The sequence below is a fragment of the Manis pentadactyla genome, chromosome 3 (genome assembly GCF_030020395.1).
Source record: "Manis pentadactyla isolate mManPen7 chromosome 3, mManPen7.hap1, whole genome shotgun sequence".
Classification (NCBI taxonomy): Eukaryota; Metazoa; Chordata; class Mammalia; order Pholidota; family Manidae; genus Manis; species Manis pentadactyla.
Genome location: NC_080021.1, coordinates 215,033,624 through 215,046,222, shown reverse-complemented (window position 1 = coordinate 215,046,222; position 12,599 = coordinate 215,033,624). Strand labels below are relative to the sequence as shown.

At 35.8% G+C, this 12,599-nt stretch overlaps 1 protein-coding gene and 1 pseudogene across 3 annotated transcripts in view; one reads left to right on the top strand and one right to left on the bottom strand.

Moving 5' to 3' along the window:
* Positions 1 to 12,599, bottom strand: part of NUP188 (nucleoporin 188) — a 47,639-nt gene that overhangs the window by 30,851 nt on the left and 4,189 nt on the right. For 2 of the 3 annotated variants that reach the window (XM_036913639.2, XM_036913640.2), the window contains exons 2-8: positions 9,849 to 9,903; positions 8,838 to 8,911; positions 6,230 to 6,314; positions 5,575 to 5,655; positions 5,069 to 5,113; positions 4,245 to 4,337; positions 3,979 to 4,098 (exon numbers count right to left, since the gene is read on the bottom strand). In XM_036913639.2, coding sequence (XP_036769534.2) covers positions 3,979 to 4,098; positions 4,245 to 4,337; positions 5,069 to 5,113; positions 5,575 to 5,655; positions 6,230 to 6,314; positions 8,838 to 8,911; positions 9,849 to 9,903 — 553 coding nt within the window. The remainder of the gene's footprint in view (positions 1 to 3,978; positions 4,099 to 4,244; positions 4,338 to 5,068; positions 5,114 to 5,574; positions 5,656 to 6,229; positions 6,315 to 8,837; positions 8,912 to 9,848; positions 9,904 to 12,599) is intronic. The other variant, XM_036913641.2, reaches the window with a different exon arrangement.
* Positions 9,857 to 12,213, top strand: LOC118926585 (latexin-like; annotated as a pseudogene).

Here is a 12,599-nt window from a genome sequence, read left to right as displayed (position 1 = left end):
CAACTGCAATGGGACTGGGGGGAAACTTGATAATATGGGTGAATGTTGAAACCACAATGTGGCTCATGCGAAACCTTCATAAGATTGTATATCAATGATATCTTAATTATAAGTAAAAACTTAATGACAAGAAAAAAAAGTCCCAAAGATTACTCTTTTCATTAAAAAAAATTTTCAAAAAAAAAATCTCCATTGCAAACAAAACATTTTTTCTTCTAGCACTTTTATAGTTAAATTTGGTTTAATTTAAATCACTGATCTGATTTTTCTTTTGATAGCAGGTATGAGACAGAGATACAGTTTAATTTTTCTCCAGATGGCTACCCAGTAGTGCCAACATCCTTTATTGAATAAATTTCCCCACTGATTTGAAATGCTCCCTTTCCCATATACTAACTAATTTACTATCAGTATTTGGGTCTATAGCTTGACTTTCTAAAATACTCTATTCACCAATCTATTTATTGGTGCTTTCAATTACTGTAGTCTTATTATCTAATTTTTTTTCATTATTTCCTTTTTCAAAAATTTCCTGGCTATTTTTACTTGTTTTTCATACAAATTTTAACATCAGCTTTGTCCATTTCCAAAACAAAAGGCAAAACAAACACATGTTGGTATTTTTTCTGGATATGCACTGAAGTCATAGTTTAATATAAATAGTAACATTTTTGTGGTACTGTCTTTATCATCAAGAATGTGGTATGTCCTTCTATTCAACATAGTTCTGGAGGTCCTCACCACAGCAATCAGACAACACAAAGAAATAAAAGACTTCCAGATTGGTAAAGAAGTTAAACTGTCACTGTTTGCAGATGATATGATATTGTACATAAAAAACCCTAAAGAATCCACTCCAAAACTACTAGAACTAATATCTGAATTCAGCAAAGTTGCAGCATATAAAATTAATACACAGAAATCTGTTGCACTCCTATACACTAATGATGAACTAGCAGAAAGAAAAATCAGAAAAACAGTTCCATTCACAATTCCATCAAAAAGAATAAAATACCTAGGAATAAACCTAACCAAGGAAGTGAAAGACCTATACCCTGAAAACTACAAGACACTTGTGAGAGTTATTAAAGAAGACACCAATAAATAGAAACACATCCCATGCTCATGGATAGGAAGAATTAATATTGCCAAAATGGCCATCCTGCCTAAAGTAATCCACAGATTCAATGCAATGCCTATCAAAATACCAACAGCATTCTTCAACGAACTAGAGCAAATAGTTCTAAAATTCATATGGAACCACAAAAGACCCTGAATAGCCAAAGCAATCCTGAGAAGGAAGAATAAAGTGGGGGCATTACGCTCCCAAATTTCAAGCTCTACTACAAAGCCACAGTAATCAAGACAAGTTGGTACTGGCACAAGAACAGAACCATAGACCAATGGAACAGACTAGAGAGCCCAGATATAAACCCAAGCATATATGGTCAATTAATACACGATAAAGGAGCCATGGACATACAATGGGGAAATGCCAGCTTCTTCAACAACTGATGTTGGCAACACCGGACAGCTACATGCAAGAGAATGAAACTGGATTATGGTCTATCCCCATATAGAAAAGTACAACTCGAAATGGATCAAAGACCTGAATGTAAGTCATGAAACCATAAAACTCTTAGAAGACAATATAGGCAAAAATCTCCTGTTTACAAACATGAGCAACTTTTTCCTGAATGCATCTCCTCAAGCAAGGCAAACAAAAGCAAAAATGATCACATGGGACTACATCAAACTAAAAAGCTTCTGTACAGCAAAGGACACCATCAACAGAACAAAAAGGCATCCTACAGTATGGGAGAATATATTTGTAAACGACATATCTGACAAGGGGTTAGCATCCAAAAGATATAAAGAATTCACACACCTCAACACCCAAAAAGCAAAAAAGCAAATAACCCGATTAAAAAATGGGTGGAGGACCTCCTCCCCTATGGTACCAACAGCCTGTTGCTGGTATTTATGGGTTTAATTCTTTTTTGTTTATTTGTTTTGTTTTTTAGATTCCATATATAAATGAAATATGGTACTTGTAAAAAAAAAAAAAAAATGGGTGGAGGATATGAACAGACAATTCTCCAAAGAAGAAACTGAGATGGCCAACAGACACATGAAAAGATGCTCCACATCACTAATCATCAGGGAAATGCAAATTAAAACCACAATGAGATATCACCTCACATCAGTTAGGATGGCCAGCATAGAAAAGACTAGGAGCAACAAATGCTGGTGAGGATGCAGAGAAAGGGGAACCCTCCTACACTACTGGTGGGAATGTAAGCTAGTTCAACAACTGTGGAAAGCAATATGAAGGTTCCTCAAAAAAACTAAAAATAGAAATACCATTTGCCCCAGAAATTCCACTCTTAGGAATTTACCCAAAGAATATAATTTCTCAGATTCAAAAGGACATATGCACCCCTATATTTACTGCAGCACTATTTACAATAGCCAAGATATGGAAGCAACCTAAGTGTCCATCAGTAGATGAATGGATAAAGAAGATGTGGTACATATACACAATAGAATACTATTCAGCCATAAGAAAGAAACAAATCCTACCATTTGCAACAACATGGACAGAGCTGGAGGATATTGTGCTCAGTGAAATAAGCCAGGTGGAGAAAGACAAGTACCAAATGATTTCCCTCATTTGTGGAATAAAACAATGAAGCAAAACTGAAGGAACAAAATAGCAACAGACTCACAAACTCCAAGAAGGGACCAGCAGTTACCAAAGGGGAGGGGTGGGGAAGGGTGGGTGGAGAGGGAGGGAGAAGGGGATTAAGTGGTATTATGGTTGGCACATGGTGTGGGGGGGATCATGGGGAAGACAGTGTAACACAGAGAAGGCAAATAGTGACTCTGACATCTTACTACACTGATGGGCAGTGACCGCAATGGGGTATGGGGGACACAATAATATGGGTGAATGTAATAACCACATTGTTTTTTCATGTGAAACCTTCAATAAGAGTGTGTATCAATAATACCTTAATTTAAAAAAAAAGAATGTGGTGTGTCTTTCCATTTGGTTGTGACTTCTTTCATACCCTTAATAGCATTTTAAAGTTCCCTTCATTTAGATTTTGGATTGTTATAAACTTATTCCTGAAAAATTTATACTTTTGTTGCTATTGTAAATGGGCTGTACTATGAAATATTTTAAATAGCTACTGTCTGTGTTTTGGTTAAATTGTTTTAATAAATACGTTATTTTCAAAACAAAAAAGGTCATGTTCTCACTGAAAAGGGGCTAGTGGTTACCAAGGGGGAGGGGGAGGGGTTCAAGCAGATGCAGGGGGAGGGTGAAGGGAATAAAGGGGACAATAAATTTGCAATCACAATATAAGGTGGTCACAGGGACGGTAGTACAGCATGGAGAATATGGTCAATGATTCTGTAACATCTTACTACATTGATAGATAGTAACCTCACTAGAGCGGATGAGGATTTAATAATATGGGTAACTGTTGAACCACTGTGTTATAATATTTGAAACCAATGTAAGATTTTACATCAACAATACTTTAGTGTAAAAAAGAAAAAGGTCATGTTCTAATCTATAAATGCAGACTGGCTTAAGATTTAATATAATCAGACTAGCTTCACATACTTAATACATGATGACAAAGAAGATGAAATCTTGGGTTTAGCATTCCATTAATCACTAAGAGAGCATTTTAGGTAAAAACAGAAAGTAAATTAACTGGATAGACAAAAGTCAAGGAAAAAGGTCCAGAATTAAGTACCATTTGTTAAGTCATCAGTGTTTTGAACTATATGACATGTTTAAACTTTTCTGAAGAATGATAATCTGTAAAAGTTAATCAATGAATAAATTAATAAATATATACATGAAACATTAGTAAGTGAATAAATAAGTTAACTTGGAGCTCTACAAGAGAGACTTTACAATTATCCTAAGAGTTATAGGAGGGTCCAATAACCACATACCATGAGGTTTCCACGTGTCTCCCAAGTTGGTGCTTCAGTTTTATAAAGTTCTTCAAACTGATGTCTATATTTTATAACTAGTTCTTTCTCCAATTTATCAACACAGTCTGCATATTCAACCTTTAGAAAATAAAATCCAAAACAGAGTAATTTACACCTATACTACAAATAAAAGATTCAAATGAATATGCATATGAATAATATAAAATTATTAAAAAGGGTTGAATTTTACAGGGGGAAGAGAATCAAGAAGACTAATGACTTACCCTATAGGGGTGTCTTTCATCTTGGAAATAAGTGAGAAGGTGTAAGACACAACGAAGAGTACAGGTTCTTTCTTCATAGTAATAATCCGCAATCTAGGAAGAACCCAAAAATTCAAAATCAGTTACTCACCTTTACACAGAAGATACAAAGTTTTAAATTTACTGATGAAAGAGATCATTTCAACATGTGAATGGAAAAGTTCAGTTCATATAAGCAATCACAGAAATGGAAACACAGTGTTAGACCAAAAGAAAGCAAAAGACCTTTATGAAGTAGGATATAAGGGAAGTCATGCAAGATAAAAGGAATTATTTAATAATATAAACAAGTTTTCTAGCATGATTTCTCAGCTGAAAAATTCAAGTTAACACAAAAGGCTATAAACTGACAAGCCAAATATATGAAAACAAATATAAAATAACACTGGTATACATCCACATTGCTTGTAATTAATATATTTAGTTCTTGCTAAATACCAAATAGGAAACTACTTCAGAAGTCACAGTCAAATTCCATTTTAAAATGAGTGGGGAGATAAAGGAATAAAGAAATACAAAATTCTGTCATACTCAGACCTAGAGAAAAAATATTCACGAATCAGTTCTCACCTGCAGTGGCTAAAGAATCTCCATTGGAAAGAAGATGCAGCTGGGTCCAGTGGATAAAAGTCTCTTGTTTCACAAATGAGTTATTAAGATTCTTCATTAAGACCTCAATGCTTACTTACCCAACAAGAGTCAAAACCCAGCAATGCTCAGAGAAAAAGTTAAGAAGCCAGCACCCAAATTTACATCAAAGAACGGAAACGGTGACTTCTACTGACCTTCAGGATTAAGGCCTGGCTCTGCCTTTCATCTTGCACTACCGTCTGAAGGAAAAAGTAACAGCCATGAACCAATCTTATAAACAAAACTCAATTAGAAGAGAAAAAGGCAAACATCTTCACTTCACCCTTCAAAATTTTAATTGCCTACTTGTTTCAAGAAAGGCTTTTTACCTAAGTGTATCCAACTCTGTGCTCAAATCCCTACCTCCTTCCTCTGGCCTCCAATTCCTCATACGAGGGGCTGGACAGGCTGTTGTCCCAGGTCCTTTTCGGCTCTGCCTGAGATTCTATGATCAACATGTCAGTCTTTGACCTCTCTACCCCTCCATGTCTGAGGACAGACCTCAGTTGACATATATATATTTTAAAGCCTTTAGAAAGTCTTTCCTGAGAATGGCTGTACCTGCTCTGTTGCAAAGAATGAGTACCAAAACCCTTAATTATCTAAAACCAACAAGGAACAGGATAAAGGAAGGAGAGGGGAGCTGGACATAACTACAGACCTTTAGTGAGTCCCGAGTACCTCTGTAATCTTCATCCAAGTAATACTGAAGTAACTGCACACTCTGTTCTTCATCAAGACCCTGAAACACAGAGGTCCTAAGTGCAGAACAGCTACCTCAGTTCAGAAACCACGCAAAGGATGCAAAGCATTCTAAACATTTGTCCTCTGGAACAAACACAGAACTTAAATAAATAAAAATCCTTTTAAAAGATTTCATACAACATAACAATTTTAACTCGAATAGGGGGAAAAAAAGGAGCCAGTCACTGACATGTAATGTACATGACAATTAAATTTACACAGTCGGAAACAACTGTGCTCATTCACCGAGCACACTGGTACAGCAGCAGGCAGGGCTGGGTTTCTAAAACTAAAAGGAAACAGCTACATAGTTAAATACAATTAAGTCAATGTAAAGACCACCACAGGTATGCTAAAGAAAAATTACACATAGTAAAGGAGCCAGGCAACTTGATTTGTGGCTTTTAGCGAGAAGAGTTGCAACTTGGGTTTTTGGGTTTTTCTGAAACAATATACTCAACTTCATCTCCAAAACTGAAATAAACTGAAGTTTCACTAGCAATTACTGACAATAAAACTATGCACATCCACACTGCAGGTAATAAGCTGAGCCAGTGCTAATTCTTACTCACCAAAAATTTGCTGATTCTTAAACCCAGTTCCTCCAGTGGTGAAAATACATCTTCATTAGCTTTCACTTTTTCAGCCGAACTTGAACTATGAAAAGAACAATGAATTATTTCCTCATTCTCAATTACCCTCCAGGAGTTTAAAATAAAAATACTTAAATATATCTTTACTACAGACCTTTTTCTGCCCTTTTGGTACCTACAAAATATACATATACACATTCATTTCTACAGACTTTATAACACAGATTTATGCCTAAGTAATAAGTACATATGTCTGTTACTAACTATAGTTATATCAATATTATTTGTAGGTACATTAAATTACAATAATTACTTCTGATCCTTACAACTATCCTGAAAGGTAGTATTACTATCCCCATTTTACAAATAGAATTACCAACACTTAGAAAGAATAAATAACTTACCAAAAATCCCACAGCTAATAAAAAGTTGAGGTGAAATTTGAAACCAGGTCTGTTAGTATACATATGTATATTATCTAGCTCGGTCCACAGAGAAGGTATAGAAGCCATGACACCCCAATAGCAGCAAGCACACCCAGCACCCAGATCTTGTTTCCTAATACCATTCTCTAACACAAGGTACCAGGTCTCCTTGGAGATCTGCCTGATTCTAGAGCTGGAGTGAGGAAAATATAAGATGAGCTTGGAGCAAGTTGTAATATCAGAAAGCAAGGAAATACCAGAAAATCAAAGAATGGGGATTTGTCAAAAGGACACGGAAGTCAACCTAACAGAACCCCCTCCCAATGACCAAAGCGTATAAACAAAGCACAAAACAAATATACATGAGTCCATAACTATATAAGTAAATAAATAAATGTAGAGAAGAAGAAAATCTTCCTTACAAAATAAGTCAAAAAATATACACAGATGTCCTCCTTTCAGGAGGTAGAATTTAACTTCACTACATCTCCACATTGAGAGTGGGCTATACTTAGTGACTCACTTCCAAAACATAGAGTAGGGGAAGAGAAAAAAGTGACTTTACAGGAGCAACTTGGCAAATGCTACCTTACCCAAGTGAGTAAGGTTGACATCACCAGTGACTTCATGTGGATAATATGTATCTTCTGTTATGTGATAAGAATGGTACTTTACCTCTGTGCATTCTTCCCTAAAGCCCACAACCCCAATCTAATGAGAAAAACATAAGGCAAATCCAAATGGAAGACATTCTAGAAAACATGTAACCAGTCCTCCTCAAACCTGTTCAAGATCATGAAAATCAAGGAAAGACTGAGATACCATCACAGTTAAGAGTTAAGGAGACATGACAACTAAATGCAGTGTGGTACCCTAGACTGGATCCTGGAACAGAAAAAGGATATTACAGGGAAAAAGAAAAAAAAAGAGGTTATGTTAAAATAAAGCCTGCAGTTAAAAAGAAAAACACCTCCGTCAGACTTCAAATCCCATGCTACTACAAAAGGAACTTTTGTCTTTAAAAAAGGTAACTGATGCCACAAATGTCCATTCTGTGAATTAAAGCATACTGTTGGATTTTTTTTGGGGGGGGGAACTCACATTTCACAGAAGATCCACAACACAAATGCTAATATAAGGCTAAACATTAAGTTCTGAAAGAGGCAACACAGAATGATGATTAAGAACACAGACACTGGAGTGAGACCACCAGGTTGAAATCCTGGTTCTACACTTACTAGCTGTGTGACCTTGGGCAAGTTACTTAACCTCTTTGTGCCTCAGTTTCCCCATCTGTAAAATGGAAACAATAATAATAAAAGTACCTAAAAGTGATTATAACAATTATCTTGTTTGTTTAAAGTCCAGATATTTTAGATACATAGTAAAGTATTTACAGATAAAATAACATCATGTCTGGGAGTGACTTCAGAATAATTACAGGGGAAAGGTTAATAGATAAACAAAAGAAGAAAGTTCTTCCCTAATCTAAGGGAATGAAAATGGATGGTGAAGATATAAAAAAAATCAGGAAGGGAAATGAGGGTAACTTGGGAACTACAATGCATAACAGAATGAGATATGGATGAGGAATGATGGTAGAATAGTCTAGTCGTACAAGTTATATTCTTTTTTTTAACTACTTTATATTTTATTGTTGCTTTTCACTGACTAAAAATCTATACACTCAGCCAGAGAATTAAAACAGTACCTATTTCAAAGGGCTGTGATCAGGATTAAATAACTTACAGCATGTCAAGTGGTTAGAATAATAATTGGTACACAGTAAACTCTATATAGGTGTCAGTTTCTATTATCATTGTTAACTGCTCTGTCCCAGCATTTGGTGCTGACACTGCCTCACACAAACATCATGACTGAAACAGGTATTAGAAATATTAATTGAACATTTAATATTCATCCCCGGACTCTAGGGTTATATAATTGGATTCAACAATACTGTATTTCTAGAAAGAATTTCCCTTTCTTTCAACGGACAGAAAAAAAAAAATTGTGCCCTACTCTTTTCCACTGGTAACCAAATTGTATTCTCTCTGATCTACCTAACCCAGCAATATCGTAAAATCATACATGAAGATGGTTTCATCTCTGCCTGCATCCTCAGGGGAATTACTCTACCCAGACAAAAGGAACAGCCATACCTGGGAGGTTTGTAGTAAGAAAGCCCCTCTAACAGCTGCTGCCAGTGTTTATTCAGTTCTGCCTCAATTTCATTCTGGAAAACAAGGAAATTATACAAATGCAATTATAATCAGACTCTAGGATTACACTGAGGATTATATATTCCTTTGAGTCCATAAACATTTTCCCTCATGGATGAAATAATTTTGAATATAGAATTTTGCAGCCTCCTTTTCTTTGCTTAATATTCCAACATAATGATTTAATATTCCACTCTTATTATGACAATCTTGATGAACATTCTTTCCAGCAACTGCATAGTATTTTACCAAGTGATTAGATCATAATTTATGTACCATTCCTCTAAAGTCAGATACACTGAAGTTGACTGTATGTCTTTATTCATATAAACAATGCTATGGTAAAGAGCTTTGTGCACAAAACTTTCTCAGGATTTCTCTCTTTTAAGTCACATTTCCCAAAGTGGAATTATCAGACAAAAGCTTAACAAAAAATGTTAAGACTCCAGAAAACCTGTAACGTTCATTATGTTAATTACAATAACAATAGTAATAATCAAATGTCATTCTGACACTTTACCCTCAAAGAGTCACAACACCAGAGGATCAACATGAAGAACTGTCCTTTATTGACTGTATACTTGGAAATGTTCTAGAAACCACAGCCTCTGTGACCTAAGGAGTGAGCTAAACAGAAAAGGAAGAAAAGGCAAGTAAAGTATGAGACAGAGAAGGCCTGACACTCTCCCTCGGCCTGAGGCAGCGGAACAGGATTCGCAGCCGCCGGAGCAGCACTGGGGTCTCTTCAGAAAAGGCATCAATCACTAAGGTACAAAGATGAAGATTCGGAAAACTTCAGCAGCTAGGCTAGAAAACACACCGCATCTCAGCAGAGGGAAATAGGCAATGCATCACGTTCACAAAGTTTTAGGAATAAAAACATGTGTTTACTTTCTACTTCAAAGAGAAGGCGTTTAGTTTTTTTTAAACAATGAAAGTTCCACCACTTACCAGTTCTCTCAGAGCTGACCTGCCAAGCAGAACTGTCCACAGTTTTCTACTGCTACTGAAAAAAGACAGAAAGCAGAGGTAATTTTGCTCATTTAGACGACACAAACTTGACAACGCTGCCTCACAGTTATTTTGTCCACTCTTCTAAAGCAAAAAATTCAATGTACCAAATAGTTTGTTAAAATTTTAGACAGTAATCTTGCTACAGTTATATTGCTCTTAGAAGTCTGATATTCAAAATAAAATTGGGAAACTAAAATATAAGATTTTAACCTAAACCAAGTAGGTACTGTGTTAAAAATAATGGCCACCATATTTCAACATACCTAAGATGCCACTAATTGCATGTTTATTTATATGCTTATAACTCATCAATAATAGGACACATTCTGACTTCAGGGGTATTAAGTGTGAAAAAAATGTGCATTTTAGAATTAATGAAATACATTAATTAGTGAATTGTAGAACGTCTTCTATGCTAAGAAGATACCTCGGTTTAGTATATTTCTATCTCCTCTCTTCTCATTAAAATGTAGTGACTGATAAGAAGAATCTAGAAAAGGACTATGTGTATTTCAGGACCCCTGTCACCTCCAGAAAATTATCTAAATGCATGAGATAACTTGCTTTCTCAATGAAGTAAAGTCTAACAGTCATTATGAATAGTGCTATGTTTGTTCATTCATTAATGAATTCCCACTAGGTGCTGAATGCAATGCTAGATTCACGAGACAAAAAAACACACATTAGATGTAGTCCCTGCCCTCAGTGAGCTCTTCGAGTACACTCCTCACCACATGCTTACCCCAATTCCTTCCCTAATCCATGCCTTTGGAATTTCAGGAAACATGTTTTGGGGATTTTAAAGTCTAAAATGAAATTTCAAAATTTAACCATTAAAAAAATCTCTCAAAGGATTATAAAAAGCTTAGGGATTATATTTCGTGAGATCCTAAATCAGTTCTAGAACAGTAACCTGCAATAATTAACACTGCTTAGAAAGCATATCTGCAGAGAAAATGAAAGGTCCTAAGAAAATGTACTAACACTTAGCAAAATGAATGCAAGTTGTCTTAACCATAAGGACAAAATGAAAAATGCTTTTCCATCGAGAGTGTAACACAAACCACTAGATATATCTATTTAAGAATTGTCTTTCAGGGTATTCCCATCAAAATAGGTTTAAACACATCTAAAAATTATAAATCTTTCTAAGTGTTGATGTTTTTAAGAAAACAACTTCAGTTCTGAATCAACAGCCACCAACTCCCACAATGGCACTGTGCAATCACTAATCATTTTTCTGATAATAAGGTAGCATTCGTTATTCAAAAATTAGGAGATTCAGTCCAGTTAATGAAACAAGTATGTCCCTTTATACTGATAATATATATTTAAAGGTACAAGTAAACTGTGCCCTAAGTAATTAAAAATAGGAGCAAGCTCACTACTTAAAGAAATTTATAGTAAACTTTGAAAGTAAGAATGCCTTTTGCAATCAGAATAATTATCATCTAATTTATTTGTCTGATAAATTTGGATTAGCAAAAAACAAAGGGAGGGCTTTTTTAAAAATGGCATATACTTTTACTTTATCAAGAATAGCTCTGGACTCTCCAGCTTAGCCCTCAAGCTGTGGCGGATGCACCCAGGTTCCCTCCAGGCTGCTCTCAGCCACGTGCTCGCCCAGCTGCTGCTCCCCAAGATGGAAATCCCGCCAACTCACTACCCAGCCTCCCAGGCGGCCTCGGTGGCGGAGAACTGCATCAGCTACCAACAGGGGACCCCCCACAGGTATTTCTGGTGCAGACAGTCAAGCAAGCCAGCATGGAAGATATTCCGGGAAGAGGGCTTAAGTATTGCCTTAAATTTTCTGTGGAAGAAATTATCCAAAAACAAGTTACAGTGAACTGCACAGCTGAAGTACTTTACCCTCCAAGAAAAGATACTGCACTAGGAGTCGACTTTATATTTGTAGGAGAAATTGGAAAGAATCCAGAAGAAGAAGATAACACATTTTATCAAAGACTCAAGTCCATGAAGCAACTACTTGAAGCCCAAAACATTCCAGTTTTGGAAACGTACCTCTAGAAATGAAGCCAGTTCGACATTTAGCCTGAGTTGCCTGCTAAAGTATATAATATGGCAGAATTCTACCAAAAACACATGATATAAAATGGTAAAAATTCAAACTGTCCAGTGCAAAGAATTGATGACTTCATTGAGTTAGACTACACCATTCTACTTCATAACACTGCATCTCAGGAGATTATTCCTCAGCCAATGCAAGTTCTCTGGCATCCGCATTATGGTACTTAAAGTAAAACATAGCAGTCGTCTCCCAAAGGAAGCACAATTGGAATAGATGAAGACCCTACCAGGGGAAGAAGTGTGAACTTGCTTATCAGTGACGTGCATTCCAATCTCCACTGAGATCTAGCTTAAGAGGTCAAACAAAACCCAAAGTGTCACTCTGTATAAATGTCTTGATTATAGTACAGAACCATACATAATCCATAATAAAGAGTTTACAGATATAAAGGTAATAGTGCCATGTACATCCCATAATAAAAACCTTTAATTCCAAAAACAAAAGAATAGCTTCTGGTTTGCACAAAGAAATTAGGTACCTATTATACAACAGCTAAAAATAGAGCTAACAGTTCATCAAAATTAATAGAAAGAGGTCTTACTATTAATCAAAGGCTTTTTGTATGCCTGTGCTAAATCACTCTTTCTTGATCATCTATC